This window comes from Polypterus senegalus, chromosome 6 (genome assembly GCF_016835505.1).
Source record: "Polypterus senegalus isolate Bchr_013 chromosome 6, ASM1683550v1, whole genome shotgun sequence".
Taxonomy (NCBI): Eukaryota; Metazoa; Chordata; class Cladistia; order Polypteriformes; family Polypteridae; genus Polypterus; species Polypterus senegalus.
In genome coordinates this window covers 145,381,484-145,407,198 of record NC_053159.1, presented here as the reverse complement: position 1 = coordinate 145,407,198, position 25,715 = coordinate 145,381,484, and the positions used below count along the sequence as shown (strand labels likewise).

Here is a 25,715-nt window from a genome sequence, read left to right as displayed (position 1 = left end):
CCCTGAAGTACCCATTAATCAGTACAGTGAGTGTTGTTCTACATAACCCACTAATGAGCAGATTCATTCAGTGGTAAAGGTTGCTACATTTTACATACACAAATATGTGAATACCACACTCTTTTTAATTTAATAAATTATTTTTGCAGGCTCAATGCTTCAATCTTGTTGTACACATTCCTTGTTTACTGTACAACCATCGTAAATGTATTCCAAAATCCTTTTAGATGTTAATACATGCAACCCCACCCAAATACCTCCACTCCCTAGCAACACCTAACTGTTCACAGGAAATTATTGCAAAATGGTTGATCAGCAAATTGTTTCCATATTAATGGATAATATTGCATGTACGAAAACATTTAAAAAGACTGAATGGAATATTAATTGGCTGTTTATGATAAAAATAACATGTATTTTGTAGAAGATTAGCCCGGCTACAGACAACAGACCATAATGTCCAGAACACACACGTTTATTGTTCTTTTGCACAGCACAATGCACAAACCCCAATAAAGCTCCGTCCTTACTTCTTTTCTCTGACCGCCTCTACTCCTCTCCCACAAGCTTCATCTCCTTCCTCCCGACTCCGGCTCTCTTGCAGAAGTGAGGTGGCCTCTTTTATACCTCACCTGGAAGTGCTCCAGGTGCTCCTCGATCAAGTTCCGGCAGCACTTCCGGGTGTGGCAGAAGTGCTGCATTGGAATCCAGTTCCTCTTCTGGCAGCACTTCTGGGTATGGCAAAAGTGCTGTAGACCACGGCACTGGAACTGTCCAGGCGCCCCCTGGTGGTGGCCACGGGCCCATGAATGGTTGAGCTTCTAAGCTCCAGCTCCGTGGCCCCGATGTAAACCAGGGGGGCTGCCCTCTTGTGTCCCAGGGGAGGTACTGCTGGTGATATGTCCCTCCCCGGGTCCTCTTCTCAAAAGGTGGTCCTTTGCCCGGCTGCCTATCACAATGTTTGTTCAAAAACACTAACTACATCCAAGCTTTGTCAAAAATACAATAAATTTTTGTTTGTGCTTGGTATTTCATCATCATTCTCTAACTTTCTGCCTCTACAGATAACAAATGCCCATTTATCTAATGTACAGCCATGCCACTAGCTTTGCATATACCTTTGGGGAAATGTTTAAAAGTGTACAGTTAGGAAGTGCTTGTATTTTGACACTAGACACAATCAAATTTACCTACTAAATATCATTTCGTTTATGTACTCCCTGACTGAATGAGACCTGCCTCAGATCTTTTGGCAAACCAGTTACACAAGACGTTTAGCTCTGGTAGGCTACACCTGTGCTATTTTAACAATATAAAACGTAACAGGAGTTAGGATAAGGCAAAGAAATTCTGAAAGTGTCACAAGTTAAGGAGTTAAAATTAAATTAAATCAAATAGAATGGACAGTGACAACTTCCATTTTAAGAATATGATCATTTGCTCACAGTGGTAGCTGAAGCTTGTGAGGTGAATTCGTTCTTCTTTCAGTAACTTAATGTGAGCCAGCAGTCTACCATATTAGCAAATTATGATTGATTTCGCCATAAAACCAGCTTCTAAGGCAAGGGTTTTCAAACAGGAGCAAGCTGGTATTTCAGGGGCTGTGACAAAGCGAAAGGCTGCATTGCGATTTGCCAAAATTGAGTGAGGTGCATTGTCCTACTTTATTGTGGTGCAATCAGTGTCTTGCAGTGTACTGTTATTTATAGGTCATTTATTAGTTAGTGCTCTTGTTCTTTGATATGAAAAGAATCAAGCATTGCACACACAGCTGTCACCTGTGACTGAGCCACTGAAATGTGCATTCTCACAGATTCCTTGCTGCGGTTGGAGTGTTTGTAAAGGTGAATAACTTTTAACAGAATGGAATTTAGAACTTGTAGTGACCTGTAGAATAGAGCAAGGTCTAGTATTGATTTCTGTGCAAGCCATAATCGTGAAATCGTCTCTGATTTCATGATTTTATTGACATTTTTGCCAGAGGGAAACAAGTGGGACTGAATTGGATGCAACACCTAATGGTTACACTCATCCCATCTCTTCTGCTCGTGGTCTTGGTAGTAGCACAGCAATTTTAATAATGCAGCCTCAACTGTTTTTGAACTAGCATCCATTGTTTTATTGTCTTCAGTGCCCCAAATCCCTCAGTCACAGAGTGCGTGTCATTTCCTCATGGCGTTTGATGCTACGTGGAATTCCTCAGCCTCCTCAATTAATTATGCAAGCTTCAAGACTGAGATTCCTAAACATAAACTGCACTTTATGCACTTATTTAAAAGTTTATTTTATTTTAGTTCAGTTTGTTCAACCGCAGTACTGTTTGTGGTTCAAAATTAGAAATGTAACTTCTTTCTCTTCAAATGTGATACTTCTTTTCTTGGGAATGTGAACATAAATTTTGTAGGGCTGTGGGGCATAGAAAAGGTTGGACACTACTGTTCTAAGGACACATATTCAGTATGGTGCAGTAATTATTTTCATTTCAGGTAATTCACTGATAAAAATGATTATGTGATTTACTCATATGCACTGTATATCAACTTACATATACATCACACACAATTAATGTGTCTAACAGAATGCTAAAAGTAAAACTGATTGATTGACTGGACAGTAGACAACACACCTAAAGTCCATGCCCTGTTAACCATCTTTTGGTAACATATTTATTGTTTTTGAAAGGGATGAAGACATAATCATCCACATATTTTTCTGTATTCCAGGCAATGTTCACATAAACACCAAATGACTCTTTGTAAAGATATGTGAAACTCATCCCCATCACTGTGTCATTGGGCAGTATTTCTGCATAGAACAAGAGAGGCTAGAAAGAGTTTGGGGGTACCACTTCTAAAATCACAAAAAACAATCTATGTTATTGGGGATTCACTCTATTCTTCCAGACTAAAGTGCCAAGATTTAAAGATCAAATCCAAGCTGTTACTCCTCACCTACTCGTTGTTTACTGACCTGCCACCTGGCATCAGGAATAGACAAGAGCCAGCAGGTTTTATAGGTCTATCTAAATACAAGTAGGGAGATGTATTAACATTGAGAAGCATCTTGACCTTAAAATCTATTGTACTTCATGCTCTTGAATCATTGTTATTTCCTATTTAAGGGTGTAACAGTGGTCAGAACTTAAATGTGGAGTTTGTACTTTCTCCCTGTCTGTGTAGAGTTTTCTACAGATACTCTGTTTTTTCTCCCACATTCCAAAAACATCCATGTTAGGTTAATTGGCCCTGTATGAGATGTCTGTAAGCCATCAACAGATGAGTACTTTCTAGATATCCTCTGACTGAACCATAGAAGTGTAATTTTTGACGGGGATACTGCTTAATGAATACGTGTATCTGTCCGTTTTGGTTTTTGGTTAATAACAATTGCTGTTACCCTTATCTTGTATAGTATATTTTTATTAATATATTTCAGTTAATGTTTCTATGAGCTTCAGTAAATCAAATTATATGCAGCTGGTGTACTGAAATAGATGAAACTAGCATTTAAAGTGAGGGTGAGTTATTAGTATCAATTCAGTGTGTTTGAATTTAGCATCAGTGCAAGTTCTAATTCAAAGTTGTCTTCCCTATTTTAAATTTCTTGGTCACATTTGTAAGTGATGCCAGGATCATAATCTCTCCTTTAAATATCAGCAAAACTAAAGAGAAGGTTAAAGCTTTTTGGAAGCCGGAAGCAGATCACACTACCATCTACATCAACAGGGATGCCATTTACAAGATCAGCACCTTTACATTTTTTTCAGTCACCACCTCTGATTACTTCACATCTCAGCTATCATCCACTACTGACCCACAACTCTACTCTGAGAAAATTCTCATCTCATGTTCATCAACTATAGGTGAAACCCAGAATCTGACCTCACTTACTGCATAGCCTCCTAACAACTGTTCTGTTCAGGATTACAAAGTAGTACACAATTACACAGCACAGCTACCTTCTGCTCAGGACATACATCACACGCTACATTCCAAAGCCAAACTGTATCAATAAAGACCTCTACCACCCTGTACAGCCACGTTTTCTCTCATCCATTCTGGCAAAAAGTTCAGAAGCTTTAGCACTTGCACGACCAGATACAGGAACATTTTCACTCACAGGTCATACAGAGACTCTATAACCCTCATAGAGACAATTGTACGAATGTTTCTTGTATATACATTCAGGTGAAATAGTAAGTACACCCCAAGAATTTTTTTTGCTTTTTCGACATATATAGACATATCAAGATTTGATCTTCACTTAAAAAGTATCTTTAGATAAAGGTGATGTAATTAAACAATGCAAAATTGACTTTGCAATAGTTTATTCAGGAAAAAATGAACATACAGTATATGCTACTTCTGTCTGTGAAAAAGTAAATAGCCCCTCAACTCTTATAGGTGGTATTGGCCCCTTTGGCAGAAGTAACCTCAAGTAGGCATTTCCCCGAACTGTCTACCAGTCTCTGATATGTAGAATTATTTTACCTAAGGTGTTTGAGGGGTGACATGCGTGCACAGCCTGTTTCAAATCTATCCACACCACTGCAATAGGATTCACATTCAGGCTTATGCTTAACCATTCCAGAACCCTCCATTTCTTTCTTTTCAGCTATAACTTGCTGGATTTACTGGTTTGTGTATGGTCATTGTCATGTTGCAAGGTTCACTTTCAGCAGCACTTCAGCCTTCTAAATGGTGGACTCACATTATCCTCAAGCCCCCTCCAGTACAATAATTTATAGTGGAGTCTGTGATGGTGAGCTGCCCAGGACTTGGTGCAGCAAATAAGCCCCAAACCATAGCATTTCCACCACAATTCTTTACAGTTGGTAGCAGCTTCTTCTGCCCAAATAAGTGTTGTTGGTTTTTACTAAAGATGTCTTCTGATACTCTGGCCACATATCTCTACCTTTGCCTGGCCTGTCCTAAACATATTGCTGCAGAACACCTGATCTTTGCCTAGATGTTCACTGTTAAACTGTGGACTTGCCCTGATGTTCTTTTGGGACAGCAAATGTTTCCTCTTGGCACACTACCCCTGGAGATCTTATTTGTGCAGCCTTTTCCTTATGGTAGACTCATGCATCTTGACATTAACAGTGGCAAGATATATCAGTATGTCCTGTGTTGAAATTGTGTTCTTAGGGACTTCTTTCAGCATCTTGTGTTGTGCTTTCAAGTTTGCAGTTGTTTGGTGATCTTTTCGAATATCTTTCCAAACTCATAGGCATTCACAGTATGACCTTCTTTCTGAAGGCCTCAGAGAGCTCTTTTGACCTAGTCATGGTGATAACACATACTTCAGCAACAAACAGTAAACTAGGCTAAATGTCTGAGGTTTAAATAAAAGGACATAGTCAGACAAAATCCTCTGCAAGGATGTTCAAATCATTTGCACCTTATTCTCATTTTAAGTATTTAAGGTAATAACGTTTTCCACATGAAAAATTTGCATTTATGCTAGTTTAAATTACACTATGGACTAAAAAAGGTAACTGTGACATTATGTTTACTGTATATCACTTATATACAGTATAGCTACTGCTCAGAAGACGATTCCTGGATATGTCAACATACAGTATGTTAAAAAAAAGAATATTTGATACACAAAATTTTTCACAGGACTATTATATTCCTTGTCTGTTATTGATGTACTACTGATATTAGTCTGTGGGAGACATGCAAGTAAGAATCTCATCGTATGGTGTACATATGACAGACTTGAACTTAAGGTTTATTAATGTAGATTTATTCGGCACAGTACCAGTTAATTATTTATGGCTGCTATAATATAATAAGGTCCTGAAGTATTCAAAGGTTAATTGAACATTGTCAAGAATAGCGATGCAACCAGCTGCAGTGATGCTGCTTTGTATTTATTTATGTATTTCTTCTTCCAAAATCTGAGATTTTAGGAGTTAAAAAGCCAAACCATATGTATATTCATGCAATGCCTATATGCATTCTAATATTTTCTTTATCTGTTTAAAAGCTCAACATAAGTCTGATACCTGGTTCCTAAAGCACTCCAAATCAGATTCTTCCATCTGTTGTTGTTTATGGTAAGAACTTAGTCAGACAAATGTGATGCCAGTGAAGTTTCCCCCCTTGCTCTCTGTACAGAATATTTTGCAGATTTCTGCATGGCTGCTATTTGTGTCTGAAGCAGGCATTATTACAAGCCAGCATGAGCACTGCACTGTGAGTTAAGAGACCTGCTGGCTATCAAATACGCCGTATTATTTACTCTATTAATAAGGCTGCCTCCCATGTGCTGTAGTTACCTACTCTCATGAAAAACGGCTCATTGTTGCACTGGAAATGCCAGAAATTTGTGGGAATTAAATGATTATGATTATTAAGCCATGCATTTACTCAGGGCTGGACTTACTTACATCTAAGATGACTATTTATTAATATAAGCACTATGAAGATCAAATATGATCATCTCATTTTCTGGAAAGGGAAAATGCTCACACTACTTATTCATTAAGCACAATGCACCAGCTGGAAAGTAAGTCATTTAACCTGGATAACTTGATTAGATTACTACTAGATTATTATTATTGATTTGACTCCAGCTCTGGCAGAGAGGTGTCTATCTTTAACTTTACTTAATTCCGTTTAAAGAGATATCTCTGTGCTCTAATCCACCTTTTGTGTGCTAATTAAAGATGAAAAAAAGTTTGATTGTGTTCTTGTCTGGGACTTTTTTGGTATATAACAGAGAGGCAGGATCACTTTTACTGTTTGCCACTCAGAGAATAAATCTTAATATTACCTTAATATGAGTAAATCAGGATATCATGGAAATGCAGGAACACTAAACGACATAACATGCAATAACATACAATGGGACAGCTTGACTAAATATTCCATAATTTAATATAAAAACATGCTTAAAATGAGAAGTAGACTCTACTCAGGAAGCATTGGGTGCAAGATGGGAAGCATTCCTTGATGGAGTGCCACTGAATCATGAGTGGCCAATGAATTAGTACCTGAAGTGCTTAGTGATGTCAGTTATATGATGTATACTCAGTTCTGCCATTATTTACATTTACATTATTTGCATTTGTCACTACTTCCCAGCTCCATGGACATTCCAGCTTAGTCACTGTATGGACTTTCCATAGTTTCCCTATGTTCATCTTTAATGTTCATGTTTTTGTCATCTGAGAACTTGTGATTACTCCCACATTTCCAAAAATGTGCCAGATGTGGGTGTCAACTCTGATCTGACTCTGTGTAGGTTTGTGTGGGAATAAACCCTGCAGTGATTTGGCAACTTCCTCAAGGTTGCTTCCTGCTTTGTGCCTGATACTGCAGTCATTGACTTTTGCTTACCACAATTCTGTGATGAAGTAACTGAATTCAGGTAATACAGTCATATTAAAAAGTTTGGGAACCCCCTCTCAGTATGCATAATAATTTACTTTACTTTCAGCAAAAAAGATAACAGTGGTATGTCTTTCATTTCCTAGGAACATCTGAGTACTGGGGTGTTTTCCGAACAAAAGATTTTTAGTGAAGCAATATTTAGTTGTATGAAATTAAATCAAACGTGAAAAACTGGCTGTGCAAAAATGTGGGTCCCCTTGTAATTTTGCTGATTTGATTGCATGTAACTGCTCAGTAATGATTACTTGCAACACCAAATTGGTTGGATTAGCGCGTTAAGCCTGAACTTCATAGACAGGTGTGTCCAATCATGAGAAAAGGTATTTAAGGTGGTCAATTGCAAGATGTGCTTCCCTTTGACTGTCCTCTGAAGAATGACAGCATGGGAACCTCAAAGCAACTCTCAAAAGATCTAAAAACAAAGATTGTTCAGTATCCTGGTTTAGGGGAAGGCTAAAAAAAGCTATCTCAGAGGTTTAAACTGTCAGTTTCAAGTGTAAGGAATGTAATCAGGAAATGGAAGGCCACAGGCACAGTTGCTGTTAAAACCAGCAGGTTTGGCAGGCCAAGAAAATTACAGGAGCGGCATATGAGCAGGATTGTGAGAATGGTCACAAACAACCCACAGATCACCTCCAAGGACCTTCAAGAACATCTTGCTGCAGATGATGTATTTGTACATCGTTCTACAATTCAGCGCAATTTGCACAAAGAACATCTGTATGGCAGGGTGATGAGAGAGAATCCCTTTCTGCACTCACGCCACAAACAGAGTCGCTTGTTGTATGCAAATGCTCATTTAGACAAGCCAGATTCATTTAGGAACAAAGTGCTTTGGACTGATGAGACAAAAATTGAGTTATTTGGTCATAACAAAACGCTCTTTGCATGGCAGAAGAAGAACACCGCATTCCAAGAAAAACACCTGCTACCTACTGTCAAATTTGGTGGAGGTTCCATCATGCTGTGGGGCTGTGTGGCTAGTTCAGGGACTGGGGCCCTTGTTAAAGTTGTGGGTCGGATGAATTCAACCCAATATCAACAAATTCTTCAGGATAATGTTCAAGCATCAGTCACAAAGTTGAAGTTATGCAGGGGTTGGATATTCCAACAAGACAATGACCCAAAACACAGTTCGAAATCTACAAAGGCATTCATGGCAGAAGGAGAAGTACAATATTCTGGAATGGCCGTCACAGTCCCCTGACTTGAATATCATCGAAAATCTATGGGATGATTTGAAGCAGGCTGTCCATGCTCAGCAGCCTTTAAATTTCACTGAACTGGGGAGATTTTTTATGAAAGAATGGTCAAAAATACCTCCATCCAGAATCCAGACACTCATCAAAGGTTATAGGAGAAATCTAGAAGCTGTTATATTTGCAAAAAGAGGCTCAACTGAGTATTGATGTAATATCTCTGTTGGGGTGCCCAAATTTAAGCACCTGTCTAATTTTGTTATGATGCATATTGCATATTTTCCGTTAATCCAATAAACTTAATGTCACTGCTGAAATACTTCTGTTTCCATAAGGCATGTCATATATTAAAAGGAGGTTGCTACTTTGAAAGCTCAGCCAATGATAAACAAAAATCCAAAAAATTAAGAGGGGCACCCAAACTTTTTCATATGACTGTAAATGAATTACTGACTGAACGAATAATTGAATGGATTTATTGGGCACTAATTACAGAAGTAGACACTTGGATGGTATGCCTAGGTCAGTATTCTAAATTAAATCTGTTCATCTATTTGGCTTATTCCAATTTGGGCTCACAATGAAACAGGATAACAGATTACTGTCACTTATGCAAATCTACCAGAGTCACCAATGAATCTAACATGTATATTTGTTAGGTGTTCCAGGAAACCCACACATACATGGACAGAATGCACAGGGTGGTGCACAAAAAAGTAGCCCTGAGCACAATTAGTTTTTAGCAGCAGCAAATGTAGTCCCCATGCACATTTGTTAGCTCGGTTGTTCATTGTAAGAGTGTACATAGGTGTACCTGTGTCTTTACACAGGCTCCTGAAAGTTGACAGTGTGGGATTAATGCTCAATATGAATTGCACAATCAGCAACCCACCTATCCATTGTCAGTGACAATGAAGATGATATAGGAACCAATTCCCCTAGTGTGACACAATGTGCCTGTGTGTGGTGTGTGTCATGAAGGTCATGTCAGCATGATCAGCACACTACTTTTTCCTGCACCAGCTCTGCTAACCAGTGAATCAGCAGTGCTACCCTCTACCACAGTTTATTCATCTATGTTCTACATCCAGCTTTTGAATTTAAAGGTTACAGCATAAGCTACAAGGAAACAGCCAACCCTGGATGGGATATCTGTTTACTACAAGAGCCACATTCATTCATACTGGAACAAATTACTTATACCAGTTAACTGCACAGATAGCCCATAGAAAACAAACTGAGAATGAAAATCAGGTCCTTTGAATCCTTTGAACTGTAAATTAACAGTGCCTCTGTTGTTGCATCTCGTAGTCAGCTGATTTATTATATTAATGGTATACTTAAAGCTTTTTTATGGATGTAGGTTTTAGTAAGCATTAAGTTTTAGCAAATGTGAAAATGTCAATTTGCCCTACCTTCATTTTAAACTTCCACAAATTTGTAACTTTGTGGGACAACTGGGAAGGAACAGCACTGTCATAGTAATGGCACACACATATTTGCATTTATTTGAGAATTATAGTGTATTTTATGACAATAGTGTTTTCTGGGTCAAAGCTATAAAATATGTTTTATTTGTGAGGCTATGAGACTACATCCCCACTATACACAGTATATATTGATCGAGCCTCCCTTGTAAAAATAAAGAATGAACCATCTAAAAACTAATTAGTCACATTAAAGGTTCAGAAGAATGCTATTCTTGCATAGGGGGGAGGATCCACAATGCTATTAGGGATTTGGTAAGAGGACACATTTCAGTAAATACAGCAGAATCACAAGAGGCCTTTAATTCGGAGTGGTAACAAATCAGCTTTAACCCCGCCCCCATTCGGGTGACCTCACTGAAAGTTGTCTGTACATTAAAAATGTTCACCTGATGCATTCCTTTGTTAAAGGTCACCTAATAAGTGTGCAGCTGTGCCATGGGCTCCTTACTCTGTGGAGGAGTCCACACCATAGAGGCTTTTAAATTAGGGCCAAAACAGAGAAATACTTGCCACTGGAGCATTGAGGTCAGAAAGCTACCTCATTTCATAGTTAACACACTGGATAAACAGTTTAGCTAGTCCCAGGCAGTCCAAATCTTAGCTCTATTGCTTAAATTTGTATTCTTCAGTTTCTCCTCCCTGTGTGGTAAAAATTCTTAACAGAGTCTTCTTTTTCCATGTGTTGGGGTCACATTTAAATTAACTTTCAGAATATGTTGTGTATATTTTAGTGTGCTATTTTTATTTCACATTATATTCCAAGCATGCTCCTGAAAACCTGAAAAATCAATTTATTTGGTCTATGTATTTGGCTACAGGTTATTGAGCTGTCAGATATTCTTGTCTTATCATAATAGGGTACAAAATCCTACTTTTCCGGTTTTGTTTAAATCCTCAAATGAAATGGATTGACATTTAGCTACCTGCTGTGTTGGGTAACATGAATAAATCACAATTTAAAAGGCAGCTTGAGGTCACTAGAAAAACAACTCATTCATCAATGTTATATATATCAAGCCCCTCAGACCTTGTCGCTGTTTGTCGAGAGTTGGAATTTGTAAATAGTTTTACCAAAAAAATTCTCTGTTACCCTTAATATTTTCTTTAATAAATCGTACAATTCAACTTCTCCTAGTTTTTCAGCACTACCAAACCTGGACTAACATCTAAAGGGAGCACTTAAACAGTAATATTTGTAGATGTTGAGGAAACACTGTTTTTTGTCCATCCAAATCTTTAGTTTCTTGTTTGCCATCATTATTCAATTAAGAGGTATATTTCATTCTTTGTAATGCCCCAAAATATAGATCTATGCTTTCTATTTAGAAAATTGTAAAGTAATTGAAATGTGAAAGTAAAATAACAATAATACACAACACAAATATGAACCAGGCCATATTACCACCTGGTCACTGTCACCTCAAGTTTTTACTGGATACTCCAAATTCCTCCAATAGACCTCCTAAATTCAGACTCTAAACAGGCTATTATTATTATTTGTATTATTGATGATAATAAAATAATAGTAACATGTGGTATGGTAGCACAGTAATTAAGACTACCACCACACACAACACCATATTATCATGTCCACTTTATTAAGCGTTTCAGAATTACTCCTAGAGATTGTACTAAAAATCCATCTAAAGTTTTTCCTACCACAGAGTTGGACATGAGGATCCTACACTTACTCCCAGCTAGAAGAAGTTTGCATTTGACAATGAATTACACTTTATGGCAAACTTGCAGCATACACTTTCTAGTTTTCTGATACTACTATTAAGGCTTTGCTGCCATGATTTTTAATAATAATTATTATTTTTATTATTATATTGATTAATAATACTATTAGACATTTAAAGTTGTAGGATAAATAGAAGTAGAAGAAAACCATAATAAGGTAGTCTATTGAATTAAGCTGCATGTAATTGTTGCCACATTAAGAATAATACTGTAACAACCACTGGGATGGAAAGACAGAGACACACACACACCTAATGACAGTAAAGTCCGATAAGGGTCAAGTCTATTTAACAATGAATGATCCACAGTCAAACTTTCAGAAGAATCACCTTATTCACTGTTATGGCCATGGGAAATGCCTCGTAAACTGACAGTTACTAAAATTAGCCATGGCTTGTGCTGTTTCTGAACTCATGTCCACTGTTCCTGAACATTTTCCGGATATGCAAGTTCTTGTCTCTCTCTATGATCCCCTGATAATCTTCTGTGAGGCTGCAATTGTCAAATGTCTATATCACAAATATTCCAGGGTTTTGTGGAATGTAAAGCTTAGCGCACTTCGTTGACACTTCGTTGTCCCATCCAGCCCTGCATATCTTCAGGGTAATATGGTGGCTACTTTAATAAAGTTTGCATCTATGTCTCCTTGAGTTCTGATACTGTCATACTGCTTGTGTTTCAAGTATGCATGCTTATCCACTTTGGGTTAATGATTTTTATGTGTGTGCCGTCAATTGTACCAACAACTTGAGGAAAACCAACAATTAAATGCCTGAATGCAGCTTGCTTTAACATTACCTCACATGGAGTGGCATGAAAATGCATTAATCTGTGTGTCACCTCACATATAATAAAGGTGTTCAAAGTTTGGTGCAAAATTTGAAAATTGGTTGGTTGCTATTGCAAAGCTATATTTTCCCTGTGGCCTAAAAAATGTAATGCTACCTACTCTTTCATTTTATCTAACAACACATGGCTTCTTCACGTAGATTGAGTGATCACATGACATACATGATTTTTTACAAAGTTATTACAGTTAATGAAAACTAAAATCAAAATAGAAACTATTATTAAAAAAACAATTTTCAAAACTTGTAAAAAAAATAATTAACAAAACCAAAATAAAAAACAAAAACTAAACTATTAAAGTAGCTGGAAAGACTAACAAAAATAAAATAATTTACTAAAAACAATTTTAGTTTTTGTCACAACCGGACTTGCACAAGGGCTAACCTGGGATGCAGGGGTCCTGAAATTAATTAAAATATATTAATAAGAATTTCATATTTGGTTTTTGAATAAATGTTCCTGCTGTTAGTCTTTAACCCTTGTAACTTTTAACTCTAAAAACGAAAGTTAACCACTATGAGCTGCCCGTGTATGTTCATCCAGTGATTGGGAGCTCGGTGAAGGGGCGGCTGATCCCACAGCATTTGCGGTGATAGAACAAGCTGAATATGGGCATGTAAAGCGTGTGAAATAGAAAGTGGTTTACTGTGTGGGAATAGTGACAGTTCTTCCGGAGCTGATAGTGAAAGCATGATATATTCTAGTTCAATTGTTAATGAAGAAGACAAGGTGATGATTTTGCTTTGAATGGGCTCAGTAGCTTTCAAAATTGCCATTCACTGTATTTCTGGGGCTCAAGAAAGAAGTGTTAGATACTGATAATCCCTTACAATATTTCAGTCCGTTCATAAATGACGGCAATGTTAGCTATAATCCTGACTGAACCCAAGATACAGTATGTACACAGCAACTATTACAACAGCATACACTAAGCCAAATTCCAAGCTGGATATGAGTCTAATGTCCGTTATGATGAGTTGCCACATTTCTTTGAGCCTCGTGTATATCAAGATGTAATTCAAACAGCTGAAGCTGGAATGTGCTAGTCAACATAACCTTTATCGTATGGTCAGAAAATCACAAGTGAGTAACGGTTCAGTTTATTTCTCAGGTATCTGCACTTTGATGACAATAATTAACCTGCTACTTCGCAAGCATTTGTTCTTTGATTCTCTTTGTGGTCTCTGTATCATTTAGAGTTTGCATATTCTTCCTGTGTTTATGTAATTTTCCTTTGGGTACTTCCTATGTTTAAAGAGCATGCAAGTCAAGTTAATTTGTGACTGAAAATTTGTTTTGTATAAGTGAATGTGGGATTTTAAGGGAGTGTGTTCCATGGCATCTAAACCACGGCTGGTAACTGTTTTAAACCCAATTTCTCTATGCTTAGCTCTGACTCCCCATAACCCAGTGAAAGAAAATATTTGAAAGTCAAAGGAAGGGTGGTGGAATGGACCAATGATAATGACCAATGATTTCCACTCATACAGAGAAACAACCATTTGTAACACTTACATATTATCTTCTTGGTTTGCCATGTTGATTTCCTTTTGGCTTCATGAATTTAAAATTGAGTTCAGAAAAAGATGACTTTGTGTATTAAAAGGTTTTGCTGGTCATGTCTGAATCTGACATTTTTTGATTTATAAAGTTTTTATCTGACTCTATCATTGTTTGCCTTTTCTTTTATGTGTTAAATTGTAACATTTATTTGTAAATGATCTTTCTTCTAGGGTTGTTTTGTTGGGTTTGACTTGGCACATGCTGTTGGTAACACAGAGTTGCAGTTACACAACTGGAATGCTGACTTTGCCTGCTGGTGTTCATATAAGGTAAACCAGACACTTGCCTTACACTTGTGCCACTTTTATGATTGCCTAATGAACTTTGTTTCATTCAAGCCAAGAATGCAGACTAGTTTTAGGAAGACTGAAAGTAGTATATTTGTTCATTTAAAAGCAGTTTATAAGGGCACCAGGTAATGAAATTGTTCAACATTCAAATAGCTGCAGGAATTATAGATGTTGAGGCATTTCCGCTGGTCATATTAAGTACATTTTTGAATAATTAAAAGACAATGTGCTTATTGGGTGTCATGGTGGTGCAGAGGTTAATGGTATTACAGTTTTCCTTCCCTGAGATATGCAGGTTAGCTTAATCAGTTATTCTAAATAGGCTGATGGTTATGCATTCAAGTGGACCCTGCTATGGACTGGCTTTCTATCAAGGGTTAGTTCAATGCTTGGGACTTTTGCTCACCAGTCTTTGGTCACCAATAATCTTCAATTGCCTTAAGCAGGTTAGACAACATTATGTTCGTAACATAGGCCCAATTAACTAAGCAAAGTACAGAAGTGTAAATTTTTCTTAATATGCCAAATTTTTTATGCTTACCCAAAGCACAGTGTTATTATGTTAGCGGCAAAAAACTCTGAAACATGTATAGTTAGTGTAAAGGTTTTAAGTAAATGGTGGACAAATCATGTTTGTGTCATGAAGCAAAGTGGAGTTGCAATACACGGGTTAGCAGGTTTCAGGACAAGCTTATTGTTGGCTTGCACAGCTGGATGTGGAAGACTTGGCAAATATTGTACATGGAAAAATGACATTACTTTTGTCCTTTTTACTTGAGTGGTTATCCTAAAAGTGTGATATTTGCAGCACTGTGTAAGACAGAGCGTTAGCTAGACTGAAATGAAGCCATAAGGCAAGGGTAGTTATGGCCAATAGAAAGTGTGTCAGTGAATGAGAGGTGTCCCTGGATTGTCGTTTAAAGCCTGAGGGTGCAGAGTATTGAAAATGGTGTACAAGGTATTGAGAAGTGTGTGGTGGTGTAAAGAATAAAAGAGCATAAGGACTGTAATGGATCAGGAGGTGTCTGTAGAATGTGCAGAGCCTGGGGAACTTAAAGCAGTCGCTGTCCCTCCTTCGGTCACTGGTGCTTGGTTTCATGAACTACGAGAAGCCCTGAGTTTAATCTGTGCTGGGGTTGAGGTAATGGGGCATCATAGGGATACCATAAAAAGATGATGAAAGGGCTCTGACTCTATATTGGATCAGATGTGTTTAGAAAATAGTACTTATGAATATGCATCCATCTATCCATCCTCTTCCGCTTATCCAAGGTCGGGTCGCAGGGGTAGCAGCTTAAGCAGAGAAGCCCAGACTTCCCTCTCCCCGGACACTTCTTTCCAGCTCTTCCGGGAGAATCCCAAGGCGTTCCCAGCCCAGCCAGGAGACATAGTCCCTCCAGCGTGTCCTGGGTCTTCCCCGGGGCCTCCTCCCGGTTGGACGTGCCCGGAACTCCTCACCAGGGAGGCGTCCAGGAGGCATCCTGATCAGATGCCCGAGCCACCTCATCTGACTCCTCTCGATGCGGAGGAGCAGCGGCTCTACTCTGAGCCCCTCCCGGATGACTGAGCTTCTCACCCTATCTTTAAGGGAAAGCCCAGACACCCTGCAGAGGAAACTCATTTCAGCCGCTTGTATTTGCGATCTCGTTCTTTCTGTCACTACCCATAGCTCATGACCATAGGTGAGGGTAGGAACATAGATCGACTGGTAAATTGAGAGCTTTGCCTATATATGGCTCAGCTCTTTTTTCACCACGACAGACCGATGCAGAGCCCGCATCACCGATCCGCCTGTCAATCTCACGATCCATTCTTCCCTCACTCATGAACAAGACCCCGAGATACTTGAACTCCTCCACTTGGGGCAGGATCTCTCCCCCAACCCTGAGAGGGCACTCCACCCTTTTCCGGCTGAGGACCATGGTCTCGGATTTGGAGGTGCTGATTCTCATCCCAGCCGCTTCACACTCAGCTGCGAACCATCCAGAGAGAGCTGAAGATCACGGCCTGATGAAGCAAACAGGACAACATCATCTGCAAAAACAGTGACCCAATCCTGAGTCCACCAAACCGACCCCTTCAACACCCTGGCTGCGCCTAGAAATTCTGTCCATAAAAGTTATGAACAGAATCGGTGACAAAGGGCAGCCCTACCGGAGTCCAACTCTCACTGGAAACGGGCTCGACTTACTGCCGGCAATGCGGACCAAGCTCTGACACGGTTGTACAGGGACCGAACAGCTCTTATCAGGGGTCCGTACCCCATACTCTCGAGCACCCCCACAGGATTCCCGAGGGACACGGTCGAACGCCTTTCCAAGTCCACAAAACACATGTAGACTGGTTGGGCAAACTCCCATGCACCCTCCAGGACCTGCTAAGGGTGAAGAGCTGGTCCACTGTTCGCGACCAGGACGAAAACCACACTGTTCCTCCTGAATCCGAGGTTCGACTATCCGACGGACCCTCCTCTCCAGAACCCCCGAATAGACTTTTCCAGGGGCTGAGGAGTGTGATCCCTCTATAGTTGGAACACACCCTCCGGTCCCCTTTTAAAGAGGGGACCACCACCCCGTCTGCCAATCCAGAGGCACTGTCCCGATGTCCATGCGATGTTGCAGAGACGTGTCAACCAAGACAGTCCTACAACATCCAGAGCCTTAAGGAACTCCGGGCATATCTCATCCACCCCCGGGGCCCTGCCACCAAGGAGTTTTTTGACCACCTCGGTGACTTCAGTCCCAGAGATGGGAGAGCCCACCTCAGAGCCCCAGGCTCTGCTTCCTCATTGGAAGGCATGGTAGGGGGATTGAGGAGGTCTTCAAGTACTCCCCCACCGACCCACAACGTCGAAGTGAGGTCAGCAGCGCACCATCCCCACCATATACGGTGTTGACACTGCACTGCTTCCCCTCCTGAGACGCCGGACGGTGGACCAGAATCTCCTCAAGCCGTCCAAAGTCGTTCTCCATGGCCTCTCCAAACTCCTCCCATGCCCAAGTTTTGCCTCAGCAACAACCGAAGCCACATTCCGCTTGGCCTGCGGTACCTATCAGCTGCCTCCAGAGACCCACAGGACAAAAAGTCCTATAGGACTCCTTCTTCAGCTTGACGGCATCCCTCACGCGGTGTCCACCAACGGGTTTGGAGATTGCCGCCGCGACAGGCACCGACCACCTTGCGGCCACAGCTCCGGTCAGCCGCCTCAACAATAGAGGCACGGAACATGGCCCATTGGACTCAATGTCCCCACCTCCCTCGGGGCGTGGTTGAAGTTCTGCGGAGGTGGGAGTTGAAGCTCTTCTGACAGGGGACTCTGCCAGCCGTTCCCAGCAGACCCTCACAACACGTTGGGCCTACCAGGTCTGACCGGCATCTTCCCCACCATCGAAGCCAACTCACCACCAGGTGGTGATCAGTTGACAGCTCGCCCCTCTCTTCACCCGAGTGTCCAAGACATATGGCCGCAAGTCCGGCGACACACCACAAAGTCGATCATTGACCTGAGGCCTAGGGTGTCCTGGTGCCAAGTGCACATATGAACACCCTTATGCTTGAACATGGTGTTCGTTATGGACAATCCATGGCGAGCACAGAAGTCCAATAACAAAACACCGCTCGGGTTCAGATCGGGGGGGGCCATTCCTCCCAATCACGCCCTTCCAGGTCTCACTGTCATTGCCCACGTGGGCATTGAAGTCTCCCAGCAAAACGAGGGAATCCCCAGAAGGTATGCCCTCTAGTACTCCCTCCAGAGACTCCAAAATCGGGTGGATACTCCAAACTGCTGTTCGCCGCATACGCACAAACAACAGTCAGGACCCTTCCCCCCACCCGAAGGTGGAGGGAGGCCACCCTCTCGTCCACCGGGGTAAACCCCAACACACAGGCTCCAAGTCGGGGGGCAATAAGTATGCCCACACCTGCTCGGCGCCTCTCACCGGAGGCAACTCCAGAGTGGTAGAGAGTCCAGCCCCTCTCAAGGAGATTGGTTCCAGAGTCCAAGATGTGCGTCGAGGTGAGTCCAACTATATCTAGCCGGAGACTCTCGACCTCGCGCACTAGCTCAGGCTCCTTCCCCTTCAGAGAGGTGACATTCCACGTCCCAAGAGCCAGTTTCTATAGCCGAGGATCAGACCGCGAAGGTCCCCGCCTCCAGCCAGCACCCAACTCACACTGCACCTGACCTCCTTGGAATAAATATAAATAAATAAATAACTTATGAATAAACTTTATAAAACAATATAAATAAGAATGTGAGGTTTCTTTAAATTAGGTTAATTTAATTTAATACTGGGACTGAGGTTAAAGATAGGTTAAAAAAGGATGTGGCTATAGCTGATCCAGTAGGTCAAGGATCAAGTAAAATATAACTTGTCCACTATTTGTATACCAATTAACAACATTTACATTATGAGGAATGCTAAATAATACAATAAAAAAGTTAATATAGCATTAATTTCTTATATTTATTATATGCTCGCACATTTAGTATTCAGTATTCACTGCTAACTTCTATGTTGTAAATCTGGATTTCAATTTTGTTCCAGTATATTAATTCAGGAGCTGGAGGCTTGGCAGGTGCCTTTATTCATGAAAAGCATTCTCACACCATAAAGCCTGTGTAAGTATTTAAAGTGTCTGACTCATTTAATTTTTTTATTATAATATTTTAATTGAGTATTTTTAAAGCAGTATGGTAATACATTATCCCATTTATATAACAGAATAGTATGCATATTTTTACCCTTTTCAATATTCTCAATCTTTCTCCTACCTCTTTTTTTCCACAAATAATAAAGGAAACAAAGAGCAGAAGAGTCTAATAGACAGCTCTGGAGATGGGTAAAGCATAACTTTAAGACAGGCTCCTATATTTTGAACGATCATTTTGTTCAGCGCACCATTTTTAAAATGGGAGCTTCGTGTTTTTCCATTTTTATACATTATGGTACACTCCTAAAACTTTTGTTAAAATGAGATTTTTCATTTCTGCAAGAAAATAGCAAATTAGCAAATGCAACAACAATATAAAGATGATTCAAGAATGGTGTAAATTCAGATTGGACAGTAAGAAGATGGTCCAATGGCATAGTAAAAATTAATTTAAAATAATTGTGCTTGTTAAACTAGCAAACCTGTTAGTTTAACAACATAGAGCACCATGTGTATATTCCCTATCAAATATTTTGTAATGATTTTTAATGTATTGAATATTTAATTTTATGTTGCTTACACTGTGTCTCTTATAGGTTGAGAGGATGGTGGAGCCATGAATACAAAACAAGATTCCAAATGGATAACAGTATGTATTTAATTAATTGTAACATCAAAATCAAATTTATAGATGTTGAGAATATTTTTTTTTTTTGTAGAAACTAAAATGTAATTTTTCAAGAAAAGCAACAAACACTGTAATCCATGCAAACATTTAAGAGTTACTCAGTCTGCCATACTGAAACAGTAGTGATGTGGAGAAATATAACTTGCAGCTATATTGAGTAGGTGGTAAATGTCAAGAAACCCTTATGAATTCCCAAAGGAAAGATGTTACATCTTTAGAATTTTAAGACAGCACAGTCTAACATCTTCTTTCTGAGATAAATCAGCACCAAATCTATCAGACTTCAGTCACATCTCAATATTCTTTTGCTTGTTTTGTTTTCTTAAAACCTGTTCAGCCAGGGAACTATCTGACAGGTTTTTTTTTTACAAAGAGCTAAAAGAAAGATAAAAACAAATAAAAAAAAAAAAATAATAATAATCTTTAACCCTAAAATGAAGTAAAAACTAAGGTATGATTATTTAAATCTTAAGTTTTGAATAATTTCTCACCTCTGTACCTGAAGAGCACAATCTTTGCTTGTTTGTTTGTTGTTTATGCTCAGCTTTGTTCTCAAACCACAAACCTGAAATTTGGAAAACAGGTTTTGATGTACAACTTAGAACTGCAACCAACAAATTCTGGAAAAACCACAGCATGCAGAAAGTGATGATTAGCACGCTTGCTTTTCAACCGAGAAATCTGTCTTTGATTCCTTTCCGTTAAATTTTACCTTTTCATTAATCATGAAATTCTCATTTTTGTCGTGGTCACAATCCATCCCTAGTGGAACCATATTGTCATTGTTATTTATTGTAATTTGCTTTTTACACAAGAAGGAAAAACCAAGAATACTGCAACAACAAGACTTTCCAGTAGTGACATCAGTTATATACTACATACACCTTATCTGACGGTATTATGACTCTGTGCATTTTAAAAGATTTAGTGTTATTCTTACCGTGACTCCATTTTGGGATTTTCTAGGTGGAATTGTTTGCTCCCATTGGCTTTACACATTCTTAGGCTGGTTAATAGCCGCATTATGTCATCAATATAAAACATGGAGGTGCTATTTCACAAGTATCATAGCACCGAAATACCACCTAAAATGCTATATCACAATTCTTTTGTAGCAGTGGCAAAATCTGATTTTTAGAGTAACACATAAACAAAGGAAAAATGGATATAAAATGGTAAAATATTATAAATTACCATTTATTGATGTATTTTTGATGTGCATTTTTGTTTTGGCTAAAACTCATTTTGTGTTATGGTGTACTGCAAACTTTTAAATATGGGGCCATTTGAGCAAATTTTTCCTTTTTTTAATATCAATATTTGATGTTTTTGTCTGCTTTGTTTCCATTTTGGCCTCACAACAGTCACTTCAAGAGGTGATGCAAATAGAAAGTTATTCTTGGAAAGAATCACAAAACTCCTTAGTATATTCCTGAGATGATAAATGAAAAAAGAAAGACTGAAAAATTCAGGTGGAAAAAGAAAAATATCTAACATTTAGATAGTAAAGGATTAAACATTGTTTGTAAAAGAAGAAAAGTCTAGCATAAGAGGAAAACAAAACAGTCTGGTAGTTAGTTAACAAACACAAATAAAAAAACTAATCTTTGATTTTGTTATTCTGAAAGTGCCTTTCACCTTCCTGTTTTATTTTGTGCTCCATCCCCAGCTTTATTTGAAAAACGCACAGTAAAAAGCTAATAATCTGCACCAGCGGCAGTGCATAATTTATCACATGAAATAAGCTTTCAATCACTGACTAAAATAATATAACCACAGATTTCACTGCTTCCCTTTAAGTGAAGTTTACATGTCATCAAGGTTTTATTTTGGGTTGCTCCAAAACACAGCTATTCCAAAAAAAGTCACTTTCTTTGTAGAATTGCAGAAATTTAAAATAATTACATAAATGCTCTAAAGTGACCCTGTATGAGGGTCATTTTAACATTATTTGAAATCTAGTGAGATAACGTAAGAGTGCCCTTCCCAATAAAATAGCCATCATGGACTTTTGAGATGAAAACAATGCCAGACCAATCTGTTAGACTTGCTGAGTGGGCTAATGGAGTAGTCAAGCAAAGCATATGATTTTACTAAGATATTCAAAAGCCCTTTAATTCAGTCCCGCACCAAAGATTAATTTTCAAATTAGAAGGCATTGGCATTGGAATTAAACTAACAAAACTGGATTACAAGTTGGTTAATATACACACTAGCTTTGCTATCCAGCCAAGGCAGGTGAAATCCAAGTACCGCAATCAACGTAGACCTCATGTTTTTTTATTTAATACATGCATTATCTGTTTTGGCTTGTATATTAATACACCCCCAAATACCTCTTCCTCATGGAATGGGGCTTACCTAAGCATGGGTCAAGTTACGCATTTAATTAACTCTGCCCATAAGAGAGGAGTCATGACCCATTGCACATGCAGATAGTAAAAGTTTGTCAGGCTGATGTTACAATACAACAACAACAACAACAACAACAACATTTATTTATATAGCACATTTTCATACAAACAGTAGCTCAAAGTACTTTACATATTAAAGAACAGAAAAATGAAAGACACAATTTATAAAATAAAATAAATCAACATTAATTAACATCGAATAAGAGTAAGGTTCAATGGCCAGGGGACAGAAAAACAAAAACTCCAGACGGCTGGAGAAAAAATAAAATCTGTAGGGATTCCAGACCATGAGACCGCCCAGTCCCCTCTGGGCATTCTACCTAACATAAATGAAACAGTCCTCTTTGGATTTAGGGTTCTCACGGAAGGGCTTGATGATGATGATGGTCACGTAGACATCTGCCTTTAAATCCATCCATCATTGTTGGAGCATCATGAAGCTTTGAGTAGGTGGTGGTGGCGCAGGCCACCACCACAAAGAAACCGGAACAAGAAACAGAAAAGAGAGTAGGGGTCAGTACGGATTTTAGAGCCACCATGAATAGTTATTATGAGGAATTGAACATACAGAGTATCAGGATTAAGTTAAATTAAATTAAATTGAAGTTATAGAAAGGCCATGTTAAAGTAATGTGTTTTCAGCAGTGTTTTAAAGTGCTCTACTGTATCAGCCTGGCGAATTCCTATTGGCAGGCTATTCCAGATTTTAGGTGCATAACAGCAGAAGGCCGCCTCACCACTTCTTTTAAGTTTTGTTCTTGGAATTCTAAGGAGACACTCATTTGAGGATCTGAGGTTACGATTTGGAATATAAGGTGTCAGACATTCCGATATATAAGATGGGGGAGATTATTTAAGGCTTTATAAACCATAAGCAGAATTTTAAAGTCAATCCTGAATGACACAGGTAACCAGTGTAGTGACATTAAAACTGGAGAAATGTGTTCGGATTTTCTTTTCCTAGTTAGGATTCTAGCAGCTGCATTCTGCACTAGTTGCAAACGATTTATGTCTTTTTTGGGTAGTCCTGAGAGGAGTGCGTTACAGTAATCTAGTCGACTGAAAACAAACGTGAACTAATTTCTCAGCATCTTTCAGTGATATAAGAGGTCTAACTTTACTTATGTTTCTTAAGTGAAAAATGCTGTCCTAATGATCTGATTAATATGTGATTTAAAATTCAGATTACAGTCAACAATCACCCCTAAGCTTTTTACCTCCGTCTTGACTTTTAATCCTAATGTATCCAGTTTATTTCTAATAGCCTCATTGTATCCATTATTGCTGATCACTAAAATTTCAGTTTCTCTTTATTTAACTTGAGAAAATTACTATTCATCCATTCTGAGATACAAGTCAGACATTCTGTTAGTGAATCAATAGAATCAGGGTCATCAGGTGCTATTGATAAGTACAGCTGTGTGTCATCAGCATAGCTGTGGTAGCTCACGTTGTGCCCTGAGATAATCTGACCTAACGGAAGCATGTAGATTGAGAATAACAGCGGACCCAGGATAGAGCCTTGTGGAACACCATATGGATATCATGTGTCTTCGAGTTGTAATTCCCACAACTAACAAAAAATTTTCTCCCTGTCAGGTAGGATTCAAACCAATTTAAGACTGCCAGAGAGGCCCACCCATTGACTAAGGCGATTTCTAAGAATGTTGTGATCAATGGTGTCAAATGCAGCACTCAGATCTAAGAGGATGAGAACAGATAAATGGCCTCTGTCTGCATTCAGTCACAAGTCATTTACTACTTTAACAAGTGCAGTTTCTGTGCTGTGATTTGTTCTAAAACCCGACTGAAATTTATCAAGAATAGCATGTTTATTTAGGTGGTCATTTAACTGCATAATGACTGCCTTCTCCAGAACTTTACTTAAGAAAGGCAGGTTAGAGATGGGTCTAAAATTTTCAAGAGCTGAGGGGTCAAGATTATGTTTCTTAAGTAGGGGTTTAACTACAGCAGTCTTAAGACAGTCTGGGAAGACCCCAGTATCTAATGACAATTTACTATGTCAGAACATTATCAATTAGCAGCCTGATACTTCTTTGAAAAACCTTGTTGGTATCGGGTCAAGGACGAGGTGGAGGTTTTAATTGAGAGATTATTTTTTTAAATCAGGTAAATCTATCCTAGTGAAAGAGTTTAATTTGTTTATAACAGGATGCTGGGGTTTAGGAGGATCCTTAGTGTTGGGGAGATATACTATGTTATTTCTAATATCATTAATTTTTGATTGAAAATACAGCGACAGCCTCACAGGTTTCACTGGAAGCACTTAGGAGGCATTCCTTTGAGCTACCTGGGTTTAGTAGGCATCAATTGTAGAAAATAAGACTCTGGGATTACTAGCATTGTTATTTATAATCTTGAGAAATAGCAGCGTCTCTCAAGACGGACAGTGTTATTGTATTCTGTTATTTTGACTTTTAATATTTCATGGTGGATAGTAAGTTTAGTCTTCCTCCATTGACGCTCAGCTCTACGGCATGTTCTCTTTAAATCAGACACTCTTTGGGTCTTCCATGGTATAACAATGCTAGAAGATTTTTTCACTGTCTTTTCAGGTGCAACTATGTCAACAGCAGCTCTCACTTTAGTATTAAATCTTTCCACCTTACTATTTACATTATCCTCGCTATTATAGCTGGCACTATAAACGGACTGATTGCTTAAAATGTTTGTAAGTTTTAAAGCTGCTGCCGAGTCAAAGAAGCGTTTTTTAACAATATGCTTCTCATGAGTGTTTTTTATCATTATTTCTATATTAAAAAGTAGAAGAAAATGGTCTGATAGACCAATATCAATGATCTGTTTTATATCAACTTTCAGTCCTTTAGTAATCACTAAGTCTAACGTATGACCTGCTTTATGTGTAGGCTGATTTATGAGTTGTCTCAAATCAAAAGAATCCAGGAGGTTCATAAATTTTTTTACTTTTAGATCACACTGATTATCTATATGAAAATTAAAGTTGCCAACTATTAGGAGTGTGTCATAGTTAGTAATTAAAATTGACATTAAGTCAGAGAATTCCTCAAAAAACGACGCGTTATATTTAGGAGGTCTATACACGGATAGTACTAGAACTTGAGGATCTCCATGGATAACAACGGCGAGATACTCAAAGGACTTGAACTTACCAAAACTGATATCTTTACATTTTAATCGGCTCGAGTAAATGACTGTAAGAGCAATACACCTGGTACACTATGGTTAAGATTAGGGTTATCTGACTCAAATAATTAGGACATAAACAATTTTCATCATTTACATGCCAGTCATATTTTTTCCGGTTTAGCGTGGTGCTCTGCAGGACCCAAACATGTGGCATCCATGAATAACAGTCAGAATTAATTGTTTAACCTTGACCACATTTAGGCATGCTGCATTGTGTATGCTTCAGCA

General features: G+C 38.8%; 1 protein-coding gene across 1 annotated transcript in view; it reads left to right on the top strand.

The window, feature by feature from the left end:
* Positions 1-25,715, top strand: part of kynu (kynureninase) — a 150,604-nt gene that overhangs the window by 108,481 nt on the left and 16,408 nt on the right. The window contains exons 9-11 of the mRNA XM_039757370.1: positions 14,421-14,519; positions 19,091-19,164; positions 19,793-19,845. Of these exons, the coding sequence (XP_039613304.1) occupies positions 14,421-14,519; positions 19,091-19,164; positions 19,793-19,845 (226 nt within the window). The remainder of the gene's footprint in view (positions 1-14,420; positions 14,520-19,090; positions 19,165-19,792; positions 19,846-25,715) is intronic.